At 40.5% G+C, this 13,845-nt stretch overlaps 1 protein-coding gene across 7 annotated transcripts in view; it reads right to left on the reverse strand.

The window, feature by feature from the left end:
* The window catches only part of LOC145984007 (epidermal growth factor receptor kinase substrate 8-like), a 265,201-nt gene that overhangs the window by 67,447 nt on the left and 183,909 nt on the right, over window positions 1-13,845 (reverse strand). Inside the window, exon 1 of one of the 7 annotated variants that reach the window (XM_083117310.1) lies at window positions 6,838-7,086. The exons of the other annotated variants lie outside the window; for them this stretch is intronic. Within the exon in view, the coding sequence (XP_082973436.1) occupies window positions 6,838-7,000 (163 nt within the window). The 5' untranslated portion in view covers window positions 7,001-7,086. Of the gene's footprint in view, window positions 1-6,837; window positions 7,087-13,845 lie in introns of those variants that run through there. 7 annotated transcript variants of the gene reach the window in all.

Below are 13,845 nucleotides of genomic sequence, written 5' to 3' on the forward strand. Positions count from 1 at the left end.
CTCCGTCTGTGGGTATCTCATAAGTTCATCATAGTTTCATAATGTCGCGATTATAATACGGGTATAACGGATATTAAAATACAACTGTATTTAAAGTGTCGGTAATTAAGGACCACAAGTGCTCAAAAATGCTGTTTCAGATCAAACCGTATAATGCGTATTTAAATGTGTTCCAACGACACGAATTCGCCAGCTTCTATGACTGAGTGATCTGCCTAGATCTGAAACGAAGAAAGTTTGGGTGTTCAGCATTTAGTTCACCAATCTATTTATTCATGCTCATCGTCACGATTAAGTTAGGAGGTAGAAAATAGATTGATTGATTTGGTTTATTTTACTTTCCTTTTCTACCACTTTGGCGAAGATGAGGATGAGTGATGATATGATGAAGGGACACTCAAAGTTATACCCAATCCCAGGCCGGGATTCGAACCCGGGACCCCTGGCGTCTTAGCTCGATGTGATAACTAGGCCTCGGATTTTAGGTTTTTAACCTATTTTTTCGTTTGCAGGTAAATAAGAAATAACAAGTTATGTCAGCGTATCATTACAAAACGCAACAACTGACGAAGTTTTATAACATTCAAATTTTCACCACTGACTACGTTTTAGTTGAAAGATAATTAAAATATAAAATAAAACATCTGCTTGTACTTTTGTTTTCAAGTTTTACCAATTTTCACGCATGATTTCCAGAGCCAGTAATTCTCGCATAATTCCCGAAATTCAAAGTGAGTCGCCACCCTGATATTGTGCAGCAAATTTTACAAACTAATTCATTTTTCAAGTCAACAAATAACTTTTGCGAACAGGCCAAGTATAGTATCGCAATTATTTGTGGATAATTTTGAAAATGATTCATACAAATTAAAATTTGGTTAGAAAATTAATATTTGCATATACCTACTAAAATTTCTTACAGTTCTTGTATTTTTTTAACGATTGATCTAATTAGTACTTATCAGGAATTTTACACCATTTACCGTATTCTCGCGTCTATTAGCCGCACGCGTGTATAAGCCGCACCCCCTTTTTTGGCCTTAGATTTCAGGAAAATAAAATTTCTCGTGTATAAGCCGCACGAGTGACTTTTTTTTTTTTTTTTTTTTTTTTTTGCGTAGGTAGCCAATTTCAAGTAAGTATTTTAAAAGTATTTTAACCTTTATTTTAGCGCAATGATCTACATATTAATACCCTATCATTCAGTTTGAGTCCTCAAAGCCCTTATTCACTGTCGTTGCTGCTACTCGTTGAAATATTTTCTGCACAAGACGTATTGTCATCTTCATCACTAGCATCATAATCCCACAACATTTCATCCTGGATACCATCTAGGGCATTGTATATGCCGCACTTCAGAAAACCCTTCACAATTGTCTCCGATTTTACACTTTCCCATGCTGCCAGAATCCATTCACACACTTGCTTGACAGTCGGAAGTTTGATCTTTCCTGTTGCTGTAAGCTCGTGGTTTCCTGCACTAATCCAGTCATTATACAGACGCCGGAACGCAGCTTTAAACGAGCGAATTACACAAACGTCGAGGGGCTGCAGTACAGACGTTAGACCCCCAGGAATCACAGCTACATCCGTTTTCAACTGTTGCAATTTTGTCTGTATTCTGTCTGTTAGGTGACCACGAAAGCTGTCCCACACCAGCAAACTCTTTTGGTTCAGCAATGCACCGGACCTTCTATTCCACACTTTGTCTATCCAGTCCAATACCAGTTCTTCTTCCACCCATCCTTTCTGCTGGGCACGTATGATAATACCCGGCGGAAATGTCTCCTTTGGCACATTCTTACGCTTCAGCACAACATACGGTGGCAGTTTCCTTCCATCTGCAAGAACACCCAACATTACGGTGCATCGTTGTTTCTCTCCACCCGTGGTCTTGATCGATACGGTGTGCGAGCCTCTCGGTGCAACTGTGCTGGGCATAGGCATGTCCCAGTAAATAGGTGTTTCGTCCGCGTTGCCGATCTGAGACAAGTTATAATCATTCGACTTTCGCATTCGAATCACGTATTTGTGAAATTTAACAATTTTCTGATCAAAGTCTGCAGGGAAATGTTGCGCAATTGTTGTCCTACGGCGAAGCGATAAACTTTTCCTACGCATAAAACGAACACCATCCCGCACTAGCTCGGAAAGCTTGACGACTGATGTCTAACTTTGAAGCTACTTCACGAGCTTGAAAGCGTATCATGTCTACGGTTACAGCATAGCCAGCACTTCTCCTCTCATTTACAAAGGCCAAAACTTCTTCTTCTACCTGTGGAAATTTGGCTCCTTTTCCACGAAATGTCTTTCTCTTGCCACTTCTTGCAGCAAGTTGTTCCTTCTGATTTCTCCATCGACGAACGTTAGACTCGTCCACATCGTAATATCGCCCTGCAGATCTGTTGCCTTTTCCTTCAGCATATCGTATCGCTTGAAGTTTAAAATGAGCATCGTAGCTGATGCTTCTGCCAGACATCCTCCCTTTAATAGTACCAACCTTGACCTCAGGCCCACAACCTTCTTTAACAACTTCACTTTACTGAATGGTTTCCAGATCAATACGACAGTAAGGATGATTCGTGTTCAAAGATAAGATATTATCATATTGTTGCAAAAAAATATTTAAAGATAAGATATCATATTGTTGCAAAGCCTGCTACAGATGCATTGTTGTTGGATTTCCTGTTAATGAATCCGTTATGTGATAAAGATAACAAATCAACGTACGTATTTTAGTATCCTAGCAGTAGCTGCACTTTCTTTCATTCGCGTGTATAAGCCGCACATGCTTTTCTTATCATTCGCGTGTATAAGCCGCACCCCATTTTTTGGTCCACTTTTCGGGGAAAAAAGTGCGGCTTATAGACGCGAGAATACGGTAAGTTTTTTGTAACGTAACTCAGGATTTTTCGAGCCTAATTTAACATTTTTAGAACCTATTTTTGGATTTTTAGAACCTGTTTTAAAATTTTTAGAACCTGTTTTAAAATTTTTAGAACCTGTTTTAAAATTTTTAGAACCTGTTTTAAGATTTTTAGAACCTGTTTTAAGATTTTTAGAACCTGTTTTAAGATTTTTAGTACCTGTTTTAAGATTTTAAAAACCTGTTTTAAGATTTTTAGAATCTATTTTAGGATTTTTAGAGCCTATTTTAGGAACCTAAAAGCACACTTTTTAGAACCTAAAAGTCCGAGGTCTAGTGATAACCATTCTGCCAAGGAGGTTGGCGGTAGAAAATGTAGAAATAGAACTAAAAGTTAACAAATTATACATTCTTCTCTAGTATGTGGCATATTTTTCACTCCACGTTGCTTTTCTACATATTTTAATTTAATCGCGACGATGGGAACGAATAATATTAGCGTGGATTTCGTGAGGGTACAGTCGGCGGCGAAGATTAATTGATTGAGTTGGTGTTTTAAGTCCACTTTATGCACAGTAAGGATAATCGGGACTGGACCTACAGTTTGAAGTGGGATCCGAACCACTATGTGCATCCACCGGGTATCGAACCCGGAGGGGTAGATAAAGAGTAGGAATTGTCCATCACCATGTTCCTAACATTCGCTTTCACGTAATGCAAGGTTGAGATGGAAACAAAAGTACAAACGAAGGTGAGGATAATTTCTGCTCAGCATCTGAACAATTCCATTTCCTTTATTAAAAAAGTACATTGAAAGGCAACGAAAATAATGGACAGCTGGCTGTTATATTTGTCGTCTGCTATAAAAACAACAAAGGAACAGCCACGCGCATGCCGAGGTTCAAGCAGTGCCTTCAGTGGCGACATGGTGTAGACCACACAACGCACTCGTCTACTAACTTATCTAGATTTTCTTGGCCGGGACCCACCTCCTTGTGGATGAGTTGTTAGCACCAAGGTGCGTGAAGACTTTCCCCACCCCGCAGGGAGGTAAGACTATGATTAGACTGACCTTGGTTTGCACAGCGCACTACAATGGGTCTCGGGATAGAGTCCCGGCCTGGGCATGGGTGTTCTTTATGGGTGAATTTCATCATCCTCAACTTCGCGATTAGCCAAAAGTGGCAAAAAGTGAAAGTAAAATAAGCCAAATCAATCAACCAATCAATCTTCTTTGTTGAGGGGGGGATCGTACCTGAAGAGAGATAGAATGGTGTGGAAATTCCAAGAAAACAACCATCACGAGGCAATGAAATACAAATACAATTTTTCTTCTTATGCTCGAAGAATAAGAAAGAGGAGGGGGTGCACCCCATACCTCACGAATAAGGCCCCGCCACTGACGCTAACTTAATCCCAGAGGTAACTCCAGCTCACGATTTTGTATATTTCAGAAACAATTGACCGAAGATTATACTTGATCATTTATTATCCAGCCTAGTACAGTCACACACACTTCTGGGCTGTAATGATCCCATTCACTTTCAATGGGATCATTACAACCGAGAAGTGTCCGTGACTGTACAATCATTCGCAGACATGTAAATTTCGGACATGTCTGTGTTGTAACTACCCCACCGAAACTCAATAAGATTGCTACAAGCCAGAGTGTTCGTGACTGTACACTTAATTTGTCCGTAACAATGTTCATCCACAGGGCCGGATTAAGACGAAATTGGGCCTGATGCTCGAAATCTTCGGTGAACAATAAACACAACGACGTTATAGTTACGTCACAGTGTAAAAAATAATAGTAACTGTATAATAAGTAACGCTGTGTCTAGGCGTCCGAAATTGGGGCTCCAAATTTCATTCTGAGATTTATTTTCAGGTTAATATAGCAAAAGAAAACTGTTCAGCTTTCGGAAAATTCTCGTCTGTTTTCATCTGGGCCTATTTCAGGAATGGGCCTAATGCTGCAGCATCAATAGTACCCACCTTAATCCGGGCCTGTTCATCCGTAGTTTTTAAGCTGCGAGAGGTTCAATTGATACAAAAACGTCTACAACACACAGTACAACAGACACATTTCACGCTGCGCGAACACAAACAATGCAAAGAGAGAAACAATTTGGATCATCAACTTCCTACAGTCCAAATATTAACATCACAAGACACGCAGTAGAATTACAAGTGGGTAACAATCAAATTAACATTCTTTAGCACTGTGCAGGCTTGATTTTTTTTAACTTGACGTTGTTTTTCTGCCACTCTTGACTAATCTCGACGATGAAGACTAGTAATGATAAGATGAAATTGATGAATGAAACCAAGAACACAAACGCCCAGATCGGAATTCGAACCCACCGAGCCGGCACAGGCTTGAGAATGATGTTTGGCCACCTTTGTCCTCGAATAGTTAAGTTACAGCAACATATATTCTTTATTTGGAGGCTGGTTGGTTCCTAGTCAGTTCGGCTCTACAAACAGCTGAAAGTCCTAAGGTTTGATGACGGTTGGTTTACAGAACACCACATTGAAACAGGTAGATCAATTTCGCTCGCTTTCGTTTAGTCTGCCTCAGTATCCCAATGTAAGTTATTTAGCTGTTTTAAAAAAAATTAAACACACACAACGCCTCCATTTACAGAATTTTTACTTTCCACGCTCTAATTTGAAACATTGATGGATTTCGAAAAACAAAAACTAGATTTTTAGATCTATTTCTTGGCAAACTGCCAATAATAATTTAATAGGGCACCATTAATTCACCCCAGACATTTATTGTTTTCTCTTTGTCTACTGGCTCGTTCGACGTCCATTTGCCTTCGGGCCTGGCTCTCAATATTGCATTCCTTGCTCTTCGAAGTCGCGGTGATGGTTAAAACCTGGTAGGGTGCGTCAGCACTGCGGCTATTGCTCCTTACCATTCATAGGTCAACACGACTGAGTGAAAATTATCCCCCCTCACCCCGCAGTATGCAGACCATAATCTAGGAAAGTCAAATGAGGTCGAGAAAACTTGAAGCCATAAATTTCGGTATTATCTAAGCGCACAAAAGTCGTTACTATTTTTTAAAGTTGTATTAGTTTAGTTTCGGTCCATTTTAGATTAATCTGAACTGCGCCTGCAGTTTAAAGGAAGATCCGAACCACTTTGTACCTCCACCAGGAATCGAACCGGATCCCTTGATGACATCGTAGCATAGCATAACATAATTTACATTAAGTGTACACTGGTTCCGTCGGCAAAACATCTGACTGCCAGACAGGATACGCGGGTTCGTTGCCTGGATCGTACTAATGTTAAAACCGATATCCTTGTATAAGCGGCTCTGGCGACCACCCAGCCGCTCATAAATGGATACAGGGGAGCCACCATGGTCTAAATATTTTACACCAAAAATTCGTGTATGTTTTACTGGCTGCTATGGGGAATGGCATTTCATTATTGGCTCAGAGAGGTAAACACAATATAAAGCCTTGTTCGCACGAGCGTGCGCATGATTTCTTTTTCGGAGGGAGCTGGAATTGTAAAAGTAGACATTACGTGGCTGTTCTAAGGGAGGGGGGGAAGGATATACAAAAAAATATTTCGTAATTACCATTTTGAACCATAGTTTTAAAAGTTCATCAAAGTAAAAAATGGCAATCCGGGGTCATTTTAAGGGGGGAGGTCCATTCACTACTTTGGTTTTCCCCTTTACTGCTTTCATTTGAAAATTCTGATTTTCTCAAAACTTCGGATGGGACAGCTCCCTCACCCGTGGACACCAATGCTTGTACAGGCACAAACACCTGGTTATCCAAAATAAGTTAGCAATAACAAGGACAAGAGTCGTATCAATAACACTTATTTGGGCATTCCTTGCCCACCCATTAAACCCTGACAAATAAAAAAGTAAGATCCACGTTACCCTAGTTTTTACCAAACAACTATTCAACAGACGGATAAGTGACACGAAACTCACCTGTATCGTCCCAATACGTGGGCAAACACTTTCCTCTGGCATGACCCCCAGAATCCCAAAAATCGTCAAGCTCTTCGGATATCCTTCGTCGCATGTCCGCCTTCATCCGTCGGGAGCATTCGACATCCGATCGCAACACGTGGCGTACACTGGCTCGCAACATGAACTTGCTTAAACATAACACAGATTTACACCTCCTGCTTTTTAACTGTCAACAAGATTGTCCACGAGGCACTGACGGTGCAAGAATATCGAAATCACGACAGCACAAGACAAATCACATGAAGATGATGCTCCTAGATGCCACCTGGTGTAAGAAACTTCTACGTCCCGCATTTGACTGTGCGCCCACCGACATCCAATGTTTGTTGTGGTCTTCCACAGCGCAAAAGCAACCTGTCTCTCTCTCCTGAGAAAAAGTTCCCGAGGTTTCTCAGCAGAAACGGGGACAGGCGTTGTGATTCTTCATGCCGCGACTCAGGAAGAGAAAATGGGCCTGTTTCACATCGAAACTAGCGCGCTACACAATTGTTCTTCGGTGTGGTGAGAAAAGAAATTTTGGGGGATCAGACGTTGCACTTCTTTCATTGGTTCCGCCGTGCCTTCTTTTCTAAACTCAATAATTAAGTTCGATCTTCAGTCATGCAAATCAAGTTTTGGTCTCTTATTCTGAGAGGCTTTTCTGTCACTTTTGACTAATCGCGACGAGGTTGAATGATGGCTCGGATGAAACTGATGAAGGAACACTTCTGCATGCTCACCTCGGGATTCGAACCAGGAAGCTTAAATGACAAGATCGTAAGACAATTCAATCTGCTTGGCCACCGAAGTTTTCGTCTAAAGTTACTATACTCTACTGTATTTACACTTCTCTTCCTGTTGCCATAAACAATTATCTCATGTCCATATTTTACCTCTAGAATAATCGCGGCGATGATGATAAATCTAATGCAGGTCCACCATATGCATAGCAGCGACGGTGCCAGAAAGGAGGACACGGAGGGTGGTTAACCAGTCTTCCCCTAATCCTACCGCCCCCCAACAAAGAAGAAAACTAGATAGATGCTGTCTAAGCTCATGTATATGTAATTTTGTATGATAGTTACATGTATACTAAATATGACCCCCCAGAAATAATCCAAACCATCATCTGTCAGACAATTACTTTTTTTTTTTTTTTGGTGCCGTCACTGATGCATACATATGGTTAATTGGAACATGATCTACGCTTTCAAGTGTGATCCGAACAACCGACTGAGACACTCCGCGTTGTAAGGGTAAAGCGATATCGGATATCGCCGATATCAATTACACTATCAGGGGGGCCTGAAACACATGACAGCAAACTCAATTTCCTAGTCCCCACTTCTCAGCGCGTTACTCCAACCGCTGGACCACGGAGGCCAGCTCCTCACTAATGCTGAATTTGAGAGAGAGAGTGAATAGATGAATATTTACACCATATACAAGAGTTGACCACGACTTTTATTTCTAGACAGGAAATATACATACATAGAAGCACCAAACTATGTCAGTTTTTCAAAGTATTTCCCCTGAACATCCAGACACCGTTGCCATCGTTGTGTAAGTTCCTTGATGCCTTTGGCGTAGAAAGAAGTAGGTTGGTATCGTAATCACTGCAGGACAGCGTTCTTGAGTTCCTCATCTGTCTGGAAGTGCGTTCCGCCCAAATGCTCTTTAAAAGCAGTGACGTGCACTGAGGAGTAGCTAGTCGAGGAGTAGCTAGTCTAGCAGAGATAGATCAATCAATCTCACGTCTCTAATTATTTTCAAATCACAATATTTATTGTCTTGAAGCCTCAGTTCATATGCAACACTTCTTTCCACGCGCTTCTCGTCCCTCGATGTGATCAGCTGGCAAGGATGGATACCCTAGCTGGCTCTTCATCCGCCTTACCAGTTCTAGGTATAGACAACCGCCCGAAGAGAAAGGGAAGATTTCTGCCTGTACCTCCCTTGCCCCCTCGCCCCCCGCTCAATTGGTTGAAAGCCCGTGGTTTCAGGTCCTCCAGTCTATCTCCTATAGGACAGATAGGGCATTGGTTTTCCTTGGATTCCTTTGCAAATCCTCTAAAGAACTCAGGGAAATATTTTCTGCAGTACTTATGTCCTATGTATTTACACAACCTTTTAAACGTTGTACAATATGTATGTATAATATGGGATGTAGTTTTACTTGTATATGAATGGGAACGTACTTGTATTATGTGCAGACAAAAATGTTATGGTTTCTTTTCTCTTATTTTAAAATATGGAATATATAATGATTAAATAACAAATATTTGCTAACGCTCTCTCTCTCTCGGTCTCGTTTTAGTAGTGTTTTATTTAAATGTACTAATAATTTGGCCTCCAATAAAAAAAAATGGGTAAGCTCAACAGTCATAAATACGGACGTATAAATTTGGGCAAGAAAACGTGCGTTCTAATTGTTGTTGTTGGTTTGGTTTATTTTACCTCACCTTTCTGCACATTTGGTTATCGCGAAAATGAGGATGAGTGATGATATGATGAAATTGATGAAGGGACCTCACAAAGAACAATTCAGGCAGGGATTCGAACCCGTGACGAGTGCGTATTCTTGTTCCTATGTGTTGTACTCTGCAGTGAATAATGAAATAATTTGGAATGAAAAATGTACCCCAGAACTCAAAAAGCCAAATGAATATCATTGAAGAAAGTAGAAAAAAGTGTGTTTTGTTACCTGTTTATCTCCTCTAATGTATTGCAGTTTTGCCACCTCCCATCGCTTTTCCTAGCTGTATAGATTTAATTGCGATAAGTACCTAATGAGCTTATGGAAGTCACGAGGGACAATCATAAACAGAGAACTCTGGACTCCTGATTTCACAGTGCCCTGCAGATGCACTGGGAAGAAATTATTTGTATTTTTTTCCCCTTTCTTTAGCGTTGCTTTTCCATCACTTTACCTAAATTCTGCCATGACGATGAACGCTGATTAAATTAAACGGATGAACAGTGGCTACAAAGGAACACTCATGCAAAGGCCAGGGCTCGAGCCTGTATCCTTCAGTAACGAGATCGTGAGATGGAGAAATTAGGGAAATCAAGGAATGCAATATTTTTGGAAAAACGTTAATAATATACGAATATGGTGTTTCAAAAATCCAATTGAAATTTACGTCCTAGTGAGTAAATACGCAGTTTGCTTTACCGATACCCACGTATCCGAATAGTTAGAGCTTTCCACTCACCTTTGTTGTCGGCCGACCACCGTGGGGGAGTGCAAGTGGCCTCGGATCGGTACCCGGTGGAGGCACATAGTGGTTCGGATCCCACTTTAAACTGTAGGTCCAGTCCCGATTAGCTTTTATGTACATAAAGTGAACTTAAACACCAAATCAACCAACCGCGAAGGAGTGGTTATCACTGCATGCTATGACACCAGGAGTTCCGGGTTAGAACTCCGACCTCGGCATGGGTGTTATTTGTATTTGTCTCTTCATTTATTGTATTGTATCATCTTCGCGATTAACCAAATGTGTCAGCGACGCTAAGTAGGATAAATCAAATCACTGATTGCTTTACCTACACTTTTGGCTAATCGTCAAGATGATACGATAAAATTGATGAAGGGACAAACACAAATAACACTCATGCCCAGGTCGGGGTTCGAACCCGGGATCTCTGGTTTAATAGTCAAATCAACATGTTTTGGATTTTCGAAAGTGGGTGGGATTAACGTATGTTTCTTTTCAGTAGTCCTTCCTCATTTTGCAATCCTTTCCTTTCTTTGACGTTCTATTTTTAGGAATACTGGGCCCTAAAAGGGGGAGGGGGGATTATGACCAACACCAACCTCCCTTGCGCACGCCACAGATTGCTACCCCAAGTGTCGACATCACCGCACGTCACTGTTTAAAAGAGCCCCAAACAAGTGGAAATCACTGGGGGCTAAATCTGGACTGTGTGGTTAAACCTCCCAGTGCAAGTTGACCATTGTTGTTCGAGTCAAATGGGCCGTGTGTGGCCTGGCATTGTCATCGAGAAGAATGACATGTTTCGACAACATTTCAGGTTCTTTCTTCCGAACGGTCCCACGTACAGCACTGTGAAGCAGTGTTGAGTAATACTGGGCATTAATTGTGGCACCCTTCTCCAAAAAATCCACATGGATAACACCTTTCATGTCCCAGAAAACAGTTCCCAAAATCTTATCGGCAGACGGCAGCGCTTTGGTTTTTTGGGTGGAGGGGAACCCTTATGACACCATTCGTACACTCTTGCCCGTGACAGTGTTTGTTCACCATACTGTGCTTGCAGTCTGCGCCAAATTTCAGCAGGTTTCACCTTCTTTCTTCACGAGAAATTTCATTATACACCGCTGCTCCACAGCAACAGATACACTACTTGCCGCCATCTTTGCTTACACTACTGTGCATGCGCCAAATGCGTCGCAAAGGATCATGGTTACTCGCAAGGAATCATGGTCTGTCCTACCGAAGTAATGCAGCGCTACATTGATTCATTAATATTTTACGCACGAAAGTCTTGGTCAACCTTGAACGACCCTTGTAATAAAAATTCAATAAATAAAAGTATCATCGGCATTTCAGTTTTCTTACAAAAGCAACAACAAACACGCGGATGACCTTATAGTCAACAGCATAAGCGTGGATCAAATATTAATTAGTTTATGGCGTAAATGAATGAAGAGCAAATTGTTGCAGCATTGAGAAAATCAAGAGAGAGACTGACTGATGTGGGAAGAAATACGCTGTGAGAAAGCTAGAGGTAAAAAGCTACACAGGCTATGGTTCACCGCATAATCACAAGGTGCCGACTTGTACAGGACACATGATATGTGGTGGAGCAAGAGCGGCCATAAATGTTAAGTGCAGGTTGCAATCAATATTATCCAAATTGACATGCAATGCTCGTGACATACGTTGCAATAATATACCACACTTTCGACACTCTCCCAAAACACTGCACATGAGAACGAACATAGCAATTTCTTCTCAGTATGGTTTTCAACGAGTCTAATAAATCGCGATGTAATTACAACTGAACAATTTAACTCAAATTGTGAACACAATGGTTAGAGAAATAATTGAAATTGCTCATTTTACCAACTTTGGTTGCTTATTTTTGCCGCTAGAGTATAATGATATGATGATGAAATAGGAGAAAGAACACGTACAATCGCACACCACGCTACGACGCCAGGGGTTCCGGGTTCGAATCCCGGCTTGGGCATGAGTGTTCTTTGTGAATATCCCTTCATCAATTTTATCATATCATCACTCATCCTCATCTTCGCGATGAGTCTAAAGTGGCAGAAAAGCGAAGTAAAATAAACCAAGTCAATTGATCAGCCAGTCAGAACAACTACAATCACCCATACCCGGAGAAAACACACAGTGGTCCGTATCCCCCTTCAAACTTTAGGTCCAGTCCCGATTAGCCTTTCTGTGCATAAAGTGAACTTGAAAATAAACCATAATATACCAGAAAAAGTCATCATTAGAGACCGGATTTTAAATGGGAAAATTTTACCCTAAAGAGGACCAAAAAAGGGAAAATTATTGCCACAATAAGGACATGAAAAAGTGCTATGGTTTATCATTTTAAATGAAAACAATATATACCATTCATATATTAAAAGGGATTCATTAAATTTATTGTATTTTTTACTTTACTTCATATATGACAGCATTTACTGTCACACAGTAAAGTGAACACTATTCTAAAAAACTTTACAATAAAAGTCTAAATCTATCAGAGAAGTGCACATTCAAGTTCCAACTCAACAGGTGCGCCGCTTAAAACGCGCTATTACTGCCAGGTCGTATTGTTGCAACAATCGCTGCAAACGTAATCGCAACACTCCTGGAGGGAAGGTAGGGTAGAAGACGCTTGTTCTTTCTATTCTCTAAGCTGTATGAAATAGACAATCGTACTAAGTTTTTGATATCTTGTCAATAAAGGGACCAAGGAAGTGTTTTTGGCAACAGCCAACAGCACTGGCGTACGCAGAGTGGGGGCTGAAGAGGCTACAGCCCCCCAGAAATTTTTAGAAATTAAAAAAAAATCAAATGAAAGCCGTAATGAAGTCGGAAAAAAAACTTAAAATAAGTCCCCGATAACCATTGTTGGGTTTGAATAACTTTTAAAACGAAAGTTTAAAATGGTAATTGGAGCTCATATCTCATGAAAATAAAACACCAACAACGGGGTATCATCAAAATTGATTTATGGCGAAGCTTTCTATGATCCAAGCAAATATTTAGCTCACCCTGTTCAGCAAATGTTACATTCATGGCACTGAATCAGCTTCAGATTCAGCTGTAGATATTGATACAATTTGAATTGAATTCACATAATCCTTGAGTGATGTGGAAATGTGATTTGGATTTTCTTTTGTAGATGTGAAAATCTTTAATTAGGGACGCACACATGCTTTTGCTTACGTGAAAGTTCACCTGACATGCCACCATAAAATATTTATATTGTCCACCAAAGATTGAATTTTTTTTTTTCGAAAGTATGGTTTTCCTCTAACTCCTGAACTACGGTTCTCCTACACGGTGAATCAATCGTTTACAACGTTTCAAGAGTAGCAGTGTCAATTTTTGCTTTGCTCTAAGAAATGAAGGATTTCTCTTTTGCATAAAATATTATAGCAAATTTAATCATAAATAACTACTTTGTCAAATGTTTTAGCAATTCTTCAAACCTGAACTTCCCACGAGTCGATCAGGGATAATTTTCTCCGCTTCAGGACCTTAGTTCGAGGATCAAATATTCGCCATTTCTTTGATACTTTTTATAAATAGTTAGGTTGAGCGAGTTGGATTTAATATAATTTCTCGTTTTTGACTGATTTGTTTTATTTTACTTCGCTTTTCTGCCAGATGAGAATGCTTGGTGATAAGATGAGGACAATCATAAACACACATGGAGAAGACAACACAGGCCAAAAAAGGATTATACCGGCCGAGAGTCTAGACGCCAGAGTCTCGT

This window comes from Lepisma saccharinum, chromosome 2 (genome assembly GCF_977018435.1).
Source record: "Lepisma saccharinum chromosome 2, izLepSacc3.1, whole genome shotgun sequence".
Taxonomy (NCBI): domain Eukaryota; kingdom Metazoa; phylum Arthropoda; class Insecta; order Zygentoma; family Lepismatidae; genus Lepisma; species Lepisma saccharinum.